General features: G+C 46.0%; 1 protein-coding gene across 1 annotated transcript in view; it reads right to left on the bottom strand.

Annotated features, from left to right (window-relative positions):
* CTNNA1 (catenin alpha 1) overlaps window positions 1–19,945 on the bottom strand; it is a 117,147-nt gene that overhangs the window by 16,474 nt on the left and 80,728 nt on the right. Inside the window, exons 10-11 of the mRNA XM_021544869.3 lie at window positions 14,933–15,025; window positions 4,167–4,323 (exon numbers count right to left, since the gene is read on the bottom strand). Coding sequence (XP_021400544.1) covers window positions 4,167–4,323; window positions 14,933–15,025 — 250 coding nt within the window. The remainder of the gene's footprint in view (window positions 1–4,166; window positions 4,324–14,932; window positions 15,026–19,945) is intronic.

The raw sequence follows: 19,945 nt of genomic DNA, 5'->3' as shown, positions 1-19,945 counted from the left end.
ACTGACTTAATCTTTCTACACTGCCAACCCATGCAAGTGGCTTTTATTCCCTCTGCAGGTAGTAAAAGAGCTATTTTGCAAGAGTTTATAAAGACAAGAAGCTCACGGTGTTGGCTGGGAGAGGATTTGGAGAAACTGCCTGAAAGGATTGCTGTGGGAAGTTATGCCTGATTTACATAAAATTAACACAGCCAGGTGCAATATTGCAATACTTCAGTAAGTAACCTGGGCAAAAATTACACTTGTGAAATCCCTCTGAAGCAACTCAGCCTGAGCAAGTTCAGCTGAGGGCAGAATGTGGCCCTGAGAGAGCAAAGAGCAGGTTCATTAGTGATTTGCCAAGTCAGTGAGCAGCACAGGAGCCACAGTGAGCACAGAGGGTATTTAAAGAAGAGACAGCCCTGGGAACTGCAGGAGCCCAAAGAAAAAGCTTTGGCGCCAGGCCAAAACATAGACTGTTTATTGCTTCAATTCCTAAACTAATACATTAAGCCACAGACCATTTAAAAGCCTCTTTGGATTATCCGAACTTTAATAAAAGGCATGGACAAAATGAAGGTGAATATTTAAATGTCTGCTGATCATTTAATGCCTTTTGCAGATGTGAAGTAACAGAAAGTCCCTTCTAGAGGGAGATAACCCACAGGGCAGCTTGCAAAGGGCCCAGGGAAGTGCAAGACTGTCAGGTCTATCTGCTCTGGAGATATTCTCCAGCTGGATGATAACAGATAAGATCTGACACTGTGCTGAGTCCTTGTAAATACACCCAGTGCTCCCATCCTACGGGCACACAGAGCATGGGTTCCCCACCAGCACCTCTGGGGATGGGAGAAGGCTGTCCCACATCCAAACCCCACTGTCCTCCTGCTGAGCAGGAGAAACTTCCCACAGCAACACCACACAGCACAGGCAACAGCAAAGGGATCTTGTCCCACCAAAATAGCTACAGGGAAAATGGTGTGGTTGGGCAACAAGGTAAAAGGAAAAGCATTTTTTCCATAGAAATGATTTTTAGACTAAACAAGGAAATATATTAACCTGTGAAAAGCTACAGAATAAAAAATCATCCACAAATGTCAATCCTCAATCCACGCCCACCAAACACCTTCCATCTCCACCCACCTCCACTTTAAAGGGATGAAGCAATGCTTTTCCAAACAACCCCAGCAGTCTGTGAGGGAGTCTGAGGGCTACAGGAGATCAAAATTAAGGAGCAACAATCGGGAGTTGAAGCCACAGATTCATAAATATAACTGTGTTTCTCTGCTGCACCTCCTGTGGAAAGTCTTAGAACCATTTCCATGCTGAACCTCTGCTGCCAAAGGGCACTGCAGGAGCCAGGCCAGGCAGCACATGGAACAAACTGGGGACTTCACATTCCTGCAAATACAGTGTTCATCCTGGCACTATTCACTGGGAGGCTCTTCAGAAAAAAAACAGTTCCACTGAGATGGGCAATCTGTGGCATAAACCTATGTCAGCAGCAGAGGAACAGAAGGCAGCAAATGGAATGGTTTTTTAAGAGGGTTTCAAAGGAGATTGAGGTAATTTCAGAACATTGAATTTGACAATTACATGGTGCTATCAGCAACTGCTCTAAAGAACAGAGATAGTGGGCACACCAACACACCCAGAGTGCTTTGGGAAGGTACTGGTAAGAGTGATAAGAATTACAGAAGGTACAGGAGAGCTTTGAAATGAGGAATAATGAAACAGGCAGAGACTGTGCAGTCAGGGAAGCAATGACTGACCAAGTGCATGGCAGAACTCTGCACGTTTACAAACAACATGAAGAGACAGAACGGGGAAAAAAAACCTCTTCACCATTTTTAGTACAAGTAGGGGCATCAAATGAAGCAAACAGGAGACAGTGCAAAACAAGGAGGTTCTTCACAGGGAGCACACTTCAGCTGTGAATCTTTGCACAGGATGATAGAGGTGCCAGCAGTTTAGTGGTCAAAAGAAGAACTAACACCAGCTTAAATGAGAAAAATCTGTCAAGGGCTGTTCAGGAGATAGCACCTCTGATGCTGGAGCTCCCTGAGCTGCACATCACTCATGGCTGGAAGCACACAGACATCTCTAGGGTACAGGGCTCCTGTGCCATCCACCTCCCACCCTGACAGTGAGCCTCCCCCAGACCCTGCCCTAACGCAACAGGGCCCTTCTGCTGCTGTACCTGTGAAAGTGCTGTCACCTGCAAGCTCACCTGCAGCACTGTGCACTGGTGCATCCTTCTTCCATGATGTTCTGCTGTTACCTAAACCCAGCATCTCTTTCATCAAGCCTTTACTTGTGGATGATTGATACAATTCTGCGGCATGAGCTGAATGGTGAAGCCTTTACTTCAGCACACCACACAGTAGGGATGTGGGATGGCTTACATACATATTTATATATGCACACACTCATGCACTCACAAGAACTCCTTTAAATTCTGCTTACATCCCAGTTAGTAACTGATACAAACATCCTAATAACCCCAAACAGCACTTGATATAAATCATACCCACTATGACTTAATCCAAAGAGAAGTTCAGACTTCAAGCAGATGAATTGGAGTTGTGGCATTATATGGAAAACATTTATCAAAGTTCAAACAAATAATGTTTAAAAGAGTATTTATTGCTTTAATATTTTTCTACCATGTCTTCAATAACACAGAGATATAAATAATTACTGAATGTACTTGAATATCTGGAGTTGTCTCAAACTACATTTCCTTGGCTCCATTTTGGGTGGTGAGCACTCACTTGAGGTGAACTCTCATGAGTCAATGTGCCACCACCCCAGGAAAGAAACCTCTGCTTACTGCCAAGCTCCTGAGAGTACAGCCATGCAACAGATTTGGTCATTTAGCCAAAACCCCCAGTTCTGTTCTAACCTGCATCCCTGCAGAAGATGGGGTTGTCCTGCCCACAACTCACTTGAGTCTTGTGGTGCTAAACCTGGACAAGGAAAGTGATTTTGGCAGCTCCACACAGGCCGTGTTTGTATGGACACCCAGCTTTTCCTTCTCACATGTTTGTACACTTGTGGGAAAGCTTCAAGTGGAGCCTTGAACTTCAGCACACAATTCCCTCTGCACAGATTTCCCCAATCCAGGCTCCTCCAGCTGCTGCTGCCCAGTGAGCACACACAGATACAACGAGCTTGGACACTGAACTGCCCAAGAAGTTTATGCTCATTCATTGCAAAAAGGAATTTTATTGAGAGCCCAGGGAGCCACCATACAGTGTGTATGACAATGCAGGTGACTCATCACAGGAACACCACTTGGGCTTTTCTTTGGTTTTTCTTAAAAATAAAAAAAAAATATGATCTCTTAATTCAGGACCTTAATGTCTCATCTACATTTTCTATCTATGTTCACCTGGTCTTCTGACTCCACACATCTTCCTGTGAAATCACTCTTTACAACTGGAGGTTTTAGGTCACTTCAGATGCCCAAACCTGCTTGCACTATGGAAATTAGAATCCCAGCTTGCACTGGTGATTTGTGAACACTACTGCAGACACAATTCACATGGTTGCATCTCCATGTCCTCTGACTAGAGCACAATTAAAGGATGTGGAAATAAAAATGCCCCCATTATTTTTAGGTCACATTAGCTGATAGTGGATCTTTATCAAGATGCTGATAAAATGGATTACCTTGGCAAGTACTTTGCCAAATGTAATTATTAATCTATTATAATGATCCAATCTCTTTAAAGAACTCCTAAAACTTTACTAAAGCTGACATGGTATGAACAGTTTTATTTTAATTAACTTGTACAACCACGGTTTGATATTCAGTTTTGTTTACATGGCAGTCTAAGGTGACCTGAGGGATAATTTTTTCTGCTAGTTCCTACCTCTGACATAAACATGTTCTATTTCCCCCTGAGTTACTGGTGAGGCTTGTCTACAGCAGCTAAATGGCAATTCATCCTTAGTTCAGCCAGCAATTCCAAACCTTGGGACAGAAAGTGTCTTCTCCTTGAAACCAGATCTCCTGCTGTACTTCCACACCTTGCTGGGCACAAAGTGATCCCAGGTGAGATGTGACAACGCCATCCCTTCCAAAAGCCTCACAGACTCCAGAACACATGTCCAAACCACCCCTTTCCAGGACTAAGCTCTTTTAGGAGGATGATTATCTCTCAGGCTGGAGCCCTGATTACCTGACACAGCCAGGAAGTCATCGATGGAAGTGATGTCATCCACAGCATCTGTCAGCACACGGACTTGCCTCTCCCACTGCTCCTTGAACAGATCCATGTTCTCCTGAGCCAGTTTGCTTTGGGGTTTAGCAGCCAGAGCCAGTGCAGCATTGATGACCTGTAAAACACCTCTGGATTTTTAAAAACATATCCCAACAAAATTATTACCTCTTGTGTGTTTATCCAATGAACTCAGCAGCAGACAAAGGAAGTTTAATAAGTTTTGAGGAACTTGATGTTTAAACACAGAAGTGTTTAATTTTGTTGCTCTCACATCCAACTCATACCTGCTTCCACATTTATTATGGATACTTATTAGAAGCAAAATCTCTTGGCAAGTTTTCACAAGAGCTGGTTTCACCTGTCTTTAGCAGTTCGTGGTAACAAGGTGTTGCTTTCCCAGAGCAGGCTGCGTTGTTAAGTATTTTAGACAGGATGACATTTAGTACACTCAAGGCTGCATTTGCTACTTGCCAAAACCTCAGTAAAAAGGTCAAAAAAAGGATTAATCTTATACAGACTGAAGTAGAAACAATATGCAAATACCAAATTTTAGATAAATTTTGATTTATCACTTTTCCTTGAAGCTTTAATTTGGATCTTGCCAGTAATTGTTTTAATGACTTCTGATTTCTGCTGTGGCTGTAAGCAAGCCAGATAAGCCAGGGAAAAGGAGATGCTTCTTCTGAATATCCTCTCCTAATTTTCTTCAAACCCCAAAACCAGAATTTACACCAGATCCTAGTTTTTCTTAGCAGAACAAATGCTACAGGTGCTGCTGGGTCACAGAGCTTACACTGTGTCCATTAATTGGTCATTTAAACAACCACAAAAGCTCTTTGAATGTGGGGAGAAACCAAATCTCAACAGCCTGGTCCTGCTCTTGCTGTAGGAGAATGACCTGGAAAGGTGCCAGGTGCGAGGAGCCATTTGCAGTCGGAATGTGACAATCCCAGCCCTGCTCCCAAGCACCTGAGAGTCACAGCTAATTAACTCACAACTTCAAGGTGTCATTTTTCTTCTCCACTTTAGGACCGTATTAATTTCACAAACTTGTCGACCAAAACATGCAAGCACCAGATGTTCCTTCTTTTCCAAAATCTACTCTCTCTACCTGCTTCATTTACAAGTGTCACAAAGCATTTAAAAAAAAATATAACTCACTAAACATGGAAATGATGGTGATATCAAAGGTATGGAAGGGCACTGAATGAATCAGGCAGGAGGAGGAGGCTGCTTCACCCAAGGAATGGCAGGAGTTAGCAGTGACAGGAAAATCCACAGAAGGGCTGGGCTGCTCCCCACACTGCCTCTGGAGCTGGGGCTGCAGGTCTGGGTCACAAACCCAGCCCAGCTCTGTGGGTTTGGTGACAGTGACCAACACAAGCAGCAGTACCTGAGCCTGGTAGCATCTGCTCAGGGATACGTGGGGATGAACACACCTCTGACCCTTGCAGGAACGGCACTGTCCCTCTCCCAACCACCACCAAGGGCTTCTCTGCTGCTCCCCTTCCTCCAGCCAGTCCAGGGTCACACCTCTGTGGCACTGGCAGGAGTCAGGATGTCCCTTTGGAATATCCCTGCTGCCAGCCACAGTCCCTGCCACTCTGCCACTCTCACCCATGGAACTGAAAGTCCTGACAGCCCCCAGAAAGCCTTGCAACACCAAAAAAAAAAAAAAGATATTTAGAATTTTAAAATCAAATAGAAGTTTTAGATAGGCAAACGTCCTCAGCTGCTCGAGAGCCCTGATTTGCAGTCTAGCCACTGCCACCTCTGATCCCAGTCTGATGGATGTAATGAATTAACCACCTATCAATCAAAATCTAGATACCCAAGGTTTCATGAAGATGAATCTGAACAAGTGTCCTGCAAACAGGAGAGATAAACCAGACAATGCTCTGGAAATCTGCTCTCACTTCTATCCTGCAAGAAACTGTCACTACAGAGGCAGAGATGGTGGCGAGGCGATACCAAGGGTCAGGACATTTTCTCTGCTTTTCCCAACCTGCCTTGGCCCATATCAGATATAAAACATCCTGTAAGCACTGAGACAGGGCAGCATTAATGCTGCAGGAACATATGGCCTGGGCTCCTGCGAGATGTTTGTCTGGACACAGCAGCTGTCTGGACAATTAATCGTTGCCAACAGCGCATGTCAAGCCCAGATGCCCATGTTCAGCACCTCCCACGTCCCAGGTGATGGCAGAGCTGTCACATACAGGGCTCTGCAACTGCTCCACAGCCTCAAACTGTGTGTCCTCACCAAATCCAACCACAGGACGCACAGCATCACCCTCTTCTCAACAGGCAGCTTGTTGAACCAGAAAAGGTGCATTTTTTATATGTTACAGCAACAATGTATGGCCAAGGTGAATGTATTTTATAAAAATGATCAGGCAAAACCAGTGTTGATCTCCCTTATAGACAGACATTCCTGCAGTAGGGAAGCAGCCAGCAGTGCTGGAGATGAGGAAACCTGGTGGGAATATGAAAGGCTATCCATGGTCACCGTGGAGCTAAAGATAAACCTACAGCTCAGGAGAGCCCACAGGTGTAAGTGTGCTCAGGGAGAAATTCTGGGCAGCAGACACAGCTCAGCAGTACCTTTTTATAGCACACATTCCATATCTCCATGTGCAAACTGGCCACAACAGGCAGCTTTAGCAGGGGTGATAAAAGCCATCACTCTGTGGAGAGTTTAGCATTCAAGTGGGCAAATCATCCTGCACCTGTCTCACACCTCTGCTGAGGAAATGTCCCAGGGATCACTGACAGCACCCTGTACGTGATCTATTCCAGAGAATACACTCTGGTATCCAGCGCAGAGTGATTGATTTATTTCCCAACAGATGCTTAGAGAGACGTGGGAAAATGACAGGGATGCTGGATCTTAAATAGTCTGTGTATTTAGCAGGACTATGATCCCTTTATTATCTAAAAATAAACACTTTCAGGGGGAGGAAGAAACACTTTTTTGGGGGAAGGGATGGACCACAATACACTTTACTTCTCCAAAACACATAAAGCATTGGGCAATTATTTTAAAATATCAGTAACTCTCATAGGATGGAGACAGACAGAGTTAAAACCCCAGGAAGATCATCACTGGACTATCTGAAATGTAGCCACTTCCGTGTAAAACATTTGGCAATTTCAGGGAAATATTTTGTATTTCAGAGCTTTTCAAGATGCTGCCAGAGCACTGTGATCACAATGACTCACTGAAGTTGTACAAAGAAAAGAATCAAACAGGGACATTTTGAGCCTATCCAGAAGGAAATGAAGCATGGCAAGAAAACACACTATTTTTATCGGTGCTTTGTTTCATGTAGCAGTTGCAGTGTTGGAGTCAGACAGCTCCATGCTCCATGTCACACTTCCAGAGAGCTCCTTGGAACCTCTCCCCTGCACCTTTCAGCTTCCTGTGGCAGCAGCCAGGGCTTGCCAACACCTGGGGAAACTCAGCATTCCAAAGATTGGAATGGGTGTCTCAATCTGCACCTTGGGTCCTCTTCTCATCCTTTCCATGGGAACAAGCTGCTGCTGCTTTTCCCTGATTTTATGTTCCCTGTTGAAAGCAGAGATGTCAGAGCTGGTTGTGTCCTTCCCCCGTTGCAGGGCAGGGCTCCTCAAGGCTCCCTGCACTGACTCCTGCCTGGGTAACAACACTGCAGCTGCTTGGCCCAGAAGCTCTCTCAAAAAGCTCAGCTATTCTGGCCAGAAAATACCTCAACCTCAGATAAACCTGTGGGTAAATTACAGCCACTGCATCAGCCACAATTAATTCTTTTAGGCTAAATTTAGGATGGCTTCCAGCCTCAGCTTTATAGCACCCCAGCTGAAAGTCAGAGAGGCCAGAAGGAAGTTCTTCCATGTGGTGGTGTTCTTAGAAAGAACAATTTTGAATATTTGGCTGGCATGGCCAAAGGAAGAAACATTGCTTGGGAGAGGAAAACTATCACCCAGCTATTTGCACTACAATCCCAATATGTTGTATCTTACTCAGGGTCTGACCCACAGCCTTATCAGTGGATTTAAGCACTTTTTGATTTTTGCCTCAGTCCTTTCGATACGAAGCTTTTGCTCCTTCCAGGAGAATGCTCTTCCTGCAGCTGGTTTAGCTTTTCTTTGATTCCTAGGAGTTATTTTAGGATGTTACTGTGCCCCAACAAGGAGGAGTTTTCCAGTTTCAGAAGTGCTGAGGTGAACCTCCAGTCCTCTCCCTTCACTACACACCATTGCTTTACAACCAAAACATTTGCAGCTCCTGAATAACTCACTTGGGCTTGGGGTTTATATAAAGACCTTCACTCAATTTGGATAATGAGTTGTCAAGTAGCTCCGTGGCCTACACAGGCAGGATACTTTGCATTTGTAAAAAGAAAAAACAAATAAAACAAGCCCCCACCTAACAGCTCTCATCTCAGGGGCAGAGGAACATGTGGCACACAGACAGTGCCCCAGTGGGGATGTGAAATCAGTTTTACTCAGGAGTACGTGAAAAGAAGCCCATCAACCCTCTCTGTCCTTGCTCAGGTGGATTTTAATCCCATATTTCCCTGTAATAAAGAAAGCATGTCTTGCTTCCTGGCAGTTCATAAGAAGCTACTCATAATTTAACTTCACATATACAAGATGCCAGAGCTGCCTCCAGTGCTCACTGTGCTCATGCCCCTTCCCTGCTCCTCACTGTTTTGCTCCAAGTGTTCAAAATGTTTATGAGGAGGATGTTGAAGTCAGTCCCAGTTACATCCCAGCCAGGTTTGCATGCCCACATCCGTGTGTGCCAGCCCTCCATGTACTGGAGTACAGCAAAAAGCACTCTGCAGGCTCTGATGAGCTGAAATGCCTGGGAGCAAAACACACAGCAGATTGTTTTACACTCTCAGAAGTCCTAATGGCAGTGACCAGCAATGAACAGAGGCTGATGCACTGAAAGAGGAAGGAAAAGTTTCCTTTGATTTCCAGTTCTTTGTTCTCATGTACAAAAGGCACTTTGAGCACTTCCCTGTCCTGTTATGCACAGAGCGACTGCAGGGATCTCTGCAGATATTTACTGACTTGTGGAAGTGCTGCAACTACCCACAGATTGACACTTTTACCAAGTAACTCAGAACCACAGAAAGGTCTGGGCTGGAAAGGACCTTAAAGCTAATCTCCTTCCAATGGCAGGGACACCTTTAACTAGATCAGGCTGCACTAAACCCCTGGTCCAACCCTAACCCTAATCCTTAACCCTAACCCTAACCCTAACCCTAACCCATCCTGGCCTTGGGCACTTCCAGGGGCAGCCACAGCTGCTCTGGGCAGCCTGTGCCAGGGCCTGGCCACCCTCATAGGGAACAATTCCTTCCCAGTATCCCATCTAACCCGGCCCTCTGGCACTGGGGCCCAATTCCTGATGCAGAGTCCCTCTCCAGTTGCCTTGCAGCCCCTTCAGATGCTAGCGGGGGCTCTGAAGTCTCCCCACAACCTTCTTTTCTCCAGGCTGAACATTCCCAGCTCTCCCAGCCTGGCTCCATAGGGGAGGTGCTCCAGTTCCCTCAGCACAAAGCCCTTGTCCAGCCCAGCATGTACTGCCACAGCAGTATTTGCTATTTGCTATAAAGCCTATTTGCATACTGTGTATAGATAATTATCCTATCAACTTCCCCATCCATGAAGAAAGCATTTTCATTTGGAGCTGAGGACTGATTTTGTAGCACCAGTCCATGCAGAAGCTGCAAGAATTTTGGTACCATTTATCTTGCTCCATTTTAAATTTTACTGGCTTCAAATGTTGAAACTTTGGGGGTCCCATGGAATTTGTGTCTTTCCTGGAAGGTGTTCCACCACTGTGCTCCCCAGATCCTGTGCCTGTGATGAAACAAAGGGCCCTTACTCACTAACACACTTCCTTCTACTGAGCCAAATCCTGTTCTTGCTCTCCTCTTTTCCTCTTCTCTCTTCTTATTTTTATGCACCAGTAACTGTTTGAATTTCTAAAATTGTTGCTTTTCTGGTCAGCCTTGGCCTGTGCTGGCAGTTCTTCCCAGCAAGCCTGGATGATGCAAATCTGCAACCCAAGTGTTAAGTTTTTAATAAAAGCATTTCTATTCAATGCCAATAAAATGTTTCAAGCACCTGCAATTAAACAGTCTGGAGACAGATCTGCTCGTTAGAACATTCAAGAAATCTGACAGTCTTTCAAAGCGATGAAAAAAAGGTACAATTGTTTGATGTTAAATCCTTACTGCAAGAAAAATGAAGTTCTCTCCTTCTCCAACAGCCACCAGGAAATTGGTGGTGACTGGGGCCTCAAGGAGAACAGTCTGCTGGTCACGTGTGGGTTTGGTTGATTTGAGGGGTGGTCTGCAGGGTTTTTTTATTTCTCTAAGATATTCCAACTTTTAAACAAAAGTTTCTGGAACTCTCCATGGGATTCCTTCTGCTTTGGTATTTTGTCTCTGTGTCAGTAGGTGTGATCACATATGAGCCATCTGCCTCATCAGAAATCTATAAGCAGCAAATGGCTTTTCAAGCAGTTCAAAATTGGAATAGAATGATGTGAACAAGCAGTTATTAAAACAAGATGTTAATATGAGAAGAGCCAATTTATTTTTATTAAAAATGTAATTTAATCCAAGAATTCTCTGGAATCAGTCTGATGGGTGATGGGTGTGCGTGGCGAGCAATTCCAAGCACACTCCAGCAGGTATGGAGGGGGCTGGGAAGGACCTGTGCTCCCAGGTGCTACCTGGGGGCTTTGGAGGATGAGCTCTTCGGGCTGGGGTGGAGAAACACACCCAGCCCTGCCTTTCATGGGCAACAGGTCCTGCGTGGCCTGGGCAGGTCTGTCCTGCAGCCACCTCCCAGGAGATGCTCAGTCTCCAGGGCTCCAGCTTTGGCTGGAAGAAACCAACACCCAGCCTGATAGGAACTCTACCCCACAGTTATTTCTTACACCTCTCAGCCTGACTGACTTTGGGTAGGAGTCTATAGATGAACTTCATGGAGACTGCAAAAACCAAGAAAAGCAATGTATGGCTGGTAAAAAAGGAGCTTGAGTGACAGCAGACTGTCACATCAAAAGGCTGGAGCAATTCCTCCTCTCAGGAGCTGGGCTGGGGCATTTTCACTGCTGGTTTCTAACACCGACAGCCTGTATGATCAGAAACATTCCAATGGTTTCAGCTCTCTTCCCAGGCGTCTTTAATGCAAAATGCTGCTACAAAACAGCCTTTGCAGGCTCCCAAAGCAAGTCCTTGTTGGAGCCAGAGCGCAGACGCCACAGCTGGGAGTGAGGATTCAGGTTTCTGAGTCGAGATAAACAAAACCTTTCCCTAATTTACCACTGGCAAGTCTGTGTTTAGTGAGAAAGCAAAGAAAACTTCCCCCCTGCTCTGTGAGGCAAAGACAGGCACAGGCAGCTATTCCAAGCGTTTTACAGCAGTAATTTTCCATTTCCATTACGAAAGACAGTTTAAGCATCTTTTTTTTAAATGTAATTGTAGTGATGGAGAACTTTGCTCCTTCATCTTAACCCCCTCCAGCCTGGCTTGATCTCAACACCCAGCTGAGGGAACTCCTGCGAGGTGCTGGACAAATCTGGTTCCTCCCACACAGAATTCCAGCAATTCTCAAAAGAAAGAATTCAGGCAGGCTGGTAAGTCAGGGCTTGAGGAAGAAAACACTGTGACCCACTGAAGCTGCCTTATTTCTGCCCTGTAAACCCAGACTAAACTCACCCAGCTGGCTACTCTGGCACAGCTCATCCCAACAGCTCCTCCTGCACCCTCGAAGGGAGCTTTAAATATCCCATTAAGTCTTCAACTTCACATTAATTCCTGTGCTAATTGGCTGGGGACCCACAAGCAGGAAGGATGATGATGTTACTCCTGAAGAAGAGCTGATTTCCAGTAACAACACCACGCTAAATAAATTGACTGCTTGTTTCTGTGGAGACCTTTTGATGAAAAATTTTCTGCATTTTCTTTTTTCTCAAAGAAAATTTTAAACCTGAGGAGGTTTGAACCCAAGGGCAACACTGGCAAGGACTGACTGCTTGTCAATACCAACAAAACTTCCAGGTTTTCCCCAGCCAGCTTGAAGAGTTGCATGTTCCTTCCTCCTACTGCCAGTTCAGCGGCCCCGATGGCAAGGGAGCGAATTACGGCTCTATTTGAGCTACAGCTTTTATAATTAACTCTACAGATTGATTTCTGCAGAAACCATTCTTTAACCAGGAATTCCCTACTCCCAGAATGGCTTCTACTCAGATAAACTATTTAAGAGGTTACCTGGCACTAAAGTGCATTACATTTCAGTTTCATCTTTCAAGCACAGCAATACTTTGAATTACATTTCATATATTGTGTTTCTGTGTGCTACTGATATCTTGACGTTTCTGGGACTATTGTAATTACTGATTGACTTGACTCATTCTGAATGCAGCATCTTCCTGGAAAAATACCACCTGAGCCAAAAAATATCCATCCAAAAACATATAGGGCATATATGTAATACTGGGTTTAACCTGTATCTTATGCCTAATTCACACATTTGCTCAGCACAGCCACCTAAGAGGATTCAAGAAGCACCTGTGAATCTCAACAGGAATAAAATGCAATATAAATAGGTAATTGTCTAGAAAAGAAAATAAAATCTCACTTTGTGGTTCTTGATACTGAGAATCTTTTAGAGATTATGGAGAATACCCGGGGTTTGGGGACAAGCTGAGGAAGGCAGCTGAGGAGGAGGAGGATGGAGAGCTGTGCTGCTTGCACTGCCACCAGACAAGCTATTGTTACCAGAAAACACAGATGCCATTTATGAAACAGCTTAGACAAGTGCCCCTAATTCTCTCTCAGGAGTCACAACATGTTTAAATACTCTTAGAGCATTAAAGAATCAACCCAAGAGCATGTAATGTAATATAAAAGCACTCTTTCAACTGCTATGAACATCTATAGTGTCATTTACTAATCTCTTGGTGACGACCCTGAAATTAAGGCAAGACTGCGCAGTGGAGCATCTTAACTGTAGGCTTGGAAGTTCAGAGATGTGACCTTTGTAAAGCCAAAATCCATCAGTTAAAGCCCTCGTGCATTTATAGATACGCAGAGCTTCCAGTGTGTGTTAAATATATTGTCCATAATCCCCAAAGTCAAAGGTTAACAGCTGCACTTCAGGAGATGTGGCTACACTGGTGACTACAGCTGGGTCATTATTTCCTGCTGACTACCACGGTGCTTATTTTATCCAGGAGTAGATTTATTTAAATAGGCAGTTAGTTGTTGGAAAAGCAAAGATAGAAGAGTCTGAAATACACACAATTTCAGCAATGGGGAGAGGAAAACACCCCCACAGACTTGGACAACTACCAGAAACATTTAGATTCAAAGAGAACCTAACTTTCTTCAGATGATTATTTTCAAAAGCAGCAGCATTTGTTTGGAACACCCTGCGTTAGACATCCATATTCTGGGAGATAACTAAAAAAAAACTTACATCAGCCTAGTTGGCTCCTTCAGGAAAGAGCAAGCCCTCGTACCAGGGAAGATGGATTTGTAAAAGCTTTTTCTTCCACATGCTTTGTTCCAACTGCAAAATTTGACCTTTGGTTTCAGCAGCCACGCACAGCCCTCAGCCCAGGGCGGGGGCAGGGAACTGCTCAGCCAAATGCCAGAGTGGGAGCACAGAGAGCCACCCTGGGATGCCCAAAGGATTAGGATTAAACATTAAGATTTAAACGTTTTAGGCTTTATGTTCAGGGGCCTGTCTTCACCTGTTTAACAGCACAGTTACCTGCAGGTCATACAAAAGGTAAAACAGTCCTGCTCCTTACACTGCCTTCACTTATTCCCAAATCCTCTCCTGCTGGGGTGGGTACAGGTGAACACCCCTCTTCCTTTTGACTGGTTTTAGAAAAGACAGATGGGAAAACCTGGAAAAAATCCAAGTAATCCTGAGACAATACACTTTATTTTCATAAAATGCTATTTTGCCAATTTTTCTGAGTACATATTTTCTGTTACTTCCTCCTTACCAGCAACAGCTTATTTGGATGTTTTCAATCTGAATTTCCTGTTACTTTAAAAAATGTAAATTACACAAATCGGCAGCACCCTGCAGTCTTCAGGGGTTCATCCAAGTATCTAGTTGTTGACATTTAAAACACCAGGCTGTCAAAAAGGAAGAGGATAGTCTAGTGCTTATATAAACTTAATTTCCTTGTTTCCACTAAAAAGTTATTAATTAAAAGGTAGTCTCAGCCAGGCTCACACTGTTCACACATAGCCAACTTCCTCTCATCCTACTCCATTGGGAAGATTATTTGGCATATTTATATTCTACTCAGGCAAAAATAGCATTTTATAATTCATCTTACAGCATGCCCAGGAGCACTGCTAGCACCTTCACAAGGCACCTTCCTGCAGCACAGATGTGCACAGGAAACCACTGAAGCTTCCCACATTTACTATCTGCAGGTTACTGGAAAGTCCTGGACAAATGGAATTAGAGCTATGACATAAAAATGACCCTTTCACATCAGTGATTCTTTTGTCATGGATTTTAAAGTTACTAAGTCTTGATGCCTATGTTGCATTTCATCCTCTACACATGTACTAAGGGAAAAAATCAAGTTCTGCAGCAAGTCACAGACAGCCACTAGGAGACCAAAGCACGTCCTAAGCAGCAGCAGCTGGCTGGGGTTTGTCTCCTGTTGTGAAGCCCCTCCTTACCTGGGGACACAGGGCCTCCAGCTGGCTGGCTGACATGCGAACCAGCTTCACACCCTCCTCGTTGTTGGAGATGGAGCAGGCCAAGTTGGCAACCTGTGTCAGAGAGGGGAGAAAACAAAACACAACTGTTAGAACTTGGGGGTTATTTCCTTCTGTAGAAAACTTCTGCCTAATCCCAACAGTGTCCACTAGCCAGTAACCCGTCATGGAACACAAAGATTCCACATTTGTTCTGTTCTAAAGAGTTTTGAAACTACTAATGGCACCTGTTCCTTCTGTAGACAGAAAATCGTAACACTTTGGATAATGGAATTCCAGAATGGTTTGGGTTGGAAGGGACCTGAAAACCCATCCAGTGCTCCCCTGCCATGGCAGGGACACCTTCCACTGTCCCAGGCTGCTGCCAGCCCTATCCAACCTGGCCCTGGACAATTCCAGGGATCCAGGGGCAGCCACAGCTTCTATGGGCAACCTCAGGGCCTCTCCACCCTCCCAGGGAACAATTCCTGCCCAATGTCCCATCCATCCCTGCCCTCTGGCACTGGGAAGCCATTCCCCCTTATCTTGTTGCCTACATCCCTTGCCAATTCTCTCTCTCCAGGTTTTCTGTAGCTCCTCCAGGCCCTGCAAGGCCACTCTGAGCTCAGCCCAAAGCTTCTCCTCTCCAGGTGAACAATCCCAGCTGTGCCAGCCTTTCCTGCCAGCAGAGCTGCTCCATCCTCTGCTCATCCTGGAGCCTCCTCTGGCCTGGCTCCAGCAGCTCCAGCTCCTCTTGTGCTGGGACAGGGCTGGGGCAGCTCTGCAGCTGGGGGCTCACCTGAGCACAGGGGCAGAATCCCCCCAGCCCTGCTGTGGGATCAGCCCTGGGCTCGGGGGGCTCTGGGTGCTGGGGCAGGTCCAGCTCTCACCCCCAGCCAGCCAAACAGGGCAGACATCACAGCTAGCCATGATCAGGGTAATGCAAAAGAGCAGCACTGGCAGCAGCTGCAGTCAAAGTTCAACAGCCCAATCCCACCAGGGAGAGACAGCAGCAACCCCACAGAGCTGGAACTGCTGTGCTGGTGCTCCATGAGGACCTCCCTCTCTTTATGTGTCAGGTGAATCCTGGCAGGTGCTCCTCCAGCCCTCCCTCTATGCTGCAATTCATCAAATCAAACCGGTACAGGAGCTCTTCATGATGCATCCACAGACCTCCAAAATGTGAACAGGATCTCTTGTGATGTTAAAAACTTTACTCCACAACCTTGACCTGCTGCACAGCATTACCCTTAACTAGGTCAGCCTGAAGCAGAGACCTCTGTAAACACCTTCTTTTTCAGAGCACGGAGGATGGGGACAGCACAGAATTTTTTGGTAATAGAAGATATTCCTCATCCCAGAGCTACTCTCAGGGGAAGGAAGTCTGAAATAAGTTACATTTCTCAGCTGACAGGTGAATGACAAGCATGTTATTCTGAGCCATTTGAACATAGAAAGCTGTAAAAATAGCAGCAAGTGAACTGAGACAAACACCGAGTACTGTCCTTCCAGAGGCTGAGCAACCTACAAAGGCCCCTGTAAATGTGCCATAAAAGCATCACCAGGAGCCAGCAGATGGTCAGTAACACCACTGAACCAGACTTCTCCAGATACTTTTCTCTATAAGCTGAGGAATTTACATTCTGCCTTTAATTGAACTATTAGTTGCATTCATGTAAGTAATTCTGAAGTAGTATCTGCAGCTCTACAAGCTATTCCCCCTCCCCAAGCCCTTCCCTTACGGCAGATGTTCCCACACAGAATACATTACTGTCCTGCAAATCATCAAGCGCGTGCCATTACACTTGAACAGCATTTCTCATCAATCCCATGATCAATTTGGGATTTGAAAAATCAAGTTCCCAGTGCAAAGTACACGGCCTCTTCCTCTCTCCAGCTCCAAGCCAAGTTATAGAGGATGGAAAGCAAGGGTGTCAAGAGGAGGGGTGTTTCCAGCACAGAACATGCAAGCAAACAGATGTGCCAACACATATTTGGAGGAAAACAAATTGAAGTTGAGAGAAAGACTGAGCAGCATCAACAACACAGAGCAAACGCTGCCAGATCTCAGGAATATTTGTGTCCTGCTCCTGAAGTTTGTCTTCCACTCACGTTTGGATTCAAGTCCTACAGATGCAGGAGTGAACTGCAGGCTGCCCCCAGTTCTGTGCACAGCGCTGCAGGCAGGGCCCAGCTGAGCCAGGGCTCCGTGCTCCTCTCTGCCACCACCCGTGGCAGCTCCAGCCCAGCCCCTCTGTGTGGCACCCCAGCAAACACAAACACCCTCTCACACAGGGTCTGAATACTGCAGACTTCTCCTGTATATTTACCATGCCTTGAATCCCTGTTCCCAGCGAGCTGCTGGGATGGTGTAGAAGTACATCATGCTTTTGTTTAGAGGCTCACAAGAATCAAAAGACAATCAGATGTCATGATTTACAAGTCAAATAAAGATTTTGCTGTTGGTTTAAGCACAGGTCGTATTTTTGAGAAACACCGGTTTGCCAATATTTTTTATGGTCCATATTTCCCCATCATTCCTGCCTTCATAGCAGCATTACAACCTCCAGGAGCCAGGAGAACACAAAGCTCTATTGAGTAGGGGCAGAATAAAAGCGACATTGAAGCACCACAAAATCAGCCTCTCCGATATCTGGAGATGTTGTGCTGTCTCTCAAGCCAAGTGTGATGAATCAAGCACACAGAAACCCTGCTCTGTCTGAACACAGAGAGGCAAAGAAGTTAATAATGGAGTGTCCCCACCGTGGTATAATGAAAATTTGCTTTTTTGCACAGTCATTTTTGAACAGTCATTTTTCTTCTGAATACCCAACTGATGGCAATTCTTCTTTAGAAAGTGCCCTACTGGCACTGCCAGCCCTCATGAAAGAAGCGTGTGTGCTTCCCTGACTGAGGGTCTTTGGCAGTTTAAGACAATCCAAATGTTGGCTGCCACATCCCATCCCAGCGCTGCGGCTCCAGAGCTCCTCACTTCATTTCAGCACGCTCATCCAGCAGCCAGCTACTCGCTCTGGCAGGGTGCTTTCTCTGCCAGATCAGCACACAAACTCCCCTGCAAACTCTCTGCTGAACATCAGAGCGAGGCACAGCCGTGGCAGCAGCTGAGATGACTTCCGAGTGCTGCAGACAGGGCTGTAAATTCACAGCAGTGCAGCGTTCACTGCACCCATGGGAAGGCTCTGTCAAACTACTGGAAAACACTCACAAGCCTCTTCAAATGTGGGACTTAAGAAGAGCTGTATCTACTAATTAATCAACTTTTAAATGATGTAACAGTGAGGTATTTTAAACTGTAAGTAATTATCAGGTGCTTTACAACATGATTTCTGAAATTGCATGTACCAGCTGAGGTGGATGGCTGCAGGACTAAGAAATTTAATTTTAAAAGTACCTGAAAGAACTCATCTTCAATAATTCCTGAGTAATCTGACAAATAACTTCAAACTCCCTCTCTCTTCAGAGGATAGGGTAGTGCTGGCCAGTTATTTGGCACATACCCATAATACATTGGATTTTGTAGCTGAGATGAAGATCAACTCTTTCAGAGCCCACAGAGCATTTTGGAAATCATACATTTCCAAAACTTCTAAATTAAATAATGCACCTCAAGGGAACAAAAATTTCCTTTAAATCAAATGTGAATTAAATAGTTTCTCCATGTCTCCAACAAAAGCAGCTGGCTGACATAGTAAGTGGTCAGACTTGATTTAGAAAGAAGAACACTTGTGCTTGAGAGCAAAATAGCAATTGAATTCCTGCTGCATTTGTTCATTCTTACCATTCAGTATCATCAAGTCCCTTTACATAAGCACTACTGGCACAGGCATCAAAGGAGACAAAACCACTGCAAATAATGTAATCAGCATAGAGAGCAATCTCTTGAAAAAAGTTAAAAATACAGTGGGAACGAAGACAGCCTGAGACCACAGTCCAGCACGATTCAGATACCTCTCGCTGCTGACAGACTGATTTAAAAGTAGTTTTCAAGGCTCTCTCTGTTCAGAGTCTACAGCCATGGCCCAGAGACAGCTTCTCAGATCCCACAAGGCAGGGCAGACCCCAAGCAGCTGCTGGTATTTAGAGGAATGAGCTTAAATTTCCCCCAGTGACAAATGCAGTGCACAGAACTCACGGTGCCAAGCGGAACAGCTGGACAGGCTCATCTGGAAAGGGGCGTTCATGCACTGAGCAGTTTTTGAAACTCAAATCTCATTGTTTTCAATGATGACGCCAGCACACCGCAAGAGGATCTGAGGTGAGTGGCTCTGGTGTTGGCACAATGTGGGAGGTGAATGGCCCTAAATCCAGGCCAGTCACCAGAGGGGTGCCCTGGGCTCAGCACTGGGGCCAGGCCTGTTTGGTGTCTCCATGGTGACCTGGATGAGGGGATGGAGGACAGCCTCAGTAACTGCATAGGCAGCACCAGGCTGGGCAGGAGTGTGCATCTGCTGGAGGGCAGCAGGGCTCTACAGAGGGATCTGACAGCTGGATGCATGGGCTGAGGCCAGATGTATGGGGTTCAACTGGGTCCTGTCCTGGGATCACAGCAACCCCATGGATGCTCCAGGCGGGAGGAGTGGCTGGGAAGTGTCCAGCAGGAAAGGTCTGGGGGTGCTGTGCCAGTGGCTGGACAGGAGCCCAGGGGTGCCAGAGGCCAGTGGCCCTTGGGCTGTGCCAGGCATGGGCTGGCAGCAGGACGAGGGCAGCACCTGTCCCCTGGGCTGGCCCTGCTGAAGCCCCTGAGGGCTGTGCCCGATTCTGGCCCCGCATGGCCAGAGAGCCCTGGAGGGGCTGGAGCGTGTCCAGGGCAGGGAACGGAGCTGGGAAGGGGCTGGAGCCCCAGGAGAGGCTGAGGGAGCTGGGAAGGGGCTGGAGCCCCAGGAGAGGCTGAGGGAGCTGGGAAGGGGCTGAGCCCCAGGAGAGGCTGAGGGAGCTGGGAAGGGGCTGGAGCCCCAGGAGAGGCTGAGGGAGCTG

Source organism: Lonchura striata, chromosome 13, assembly GCF_050655825.1.
Source record: "Lonchura striata isolate lonStrDom1 chromosome 13, ASM5065582v1, whole genome shotgun sequence".
NCBI classification, from domain to species: domain Eukaryota; kingdom Metazoa; phylum Chordata; class Aves; order Passeriformes; family Estrildidae; genus Lonchura; species Lonchura striata.
Note: the sequence above shows the minus strand (reverse complement) of the source record. Positions and strands in the feature narration are given on the sequence as shown.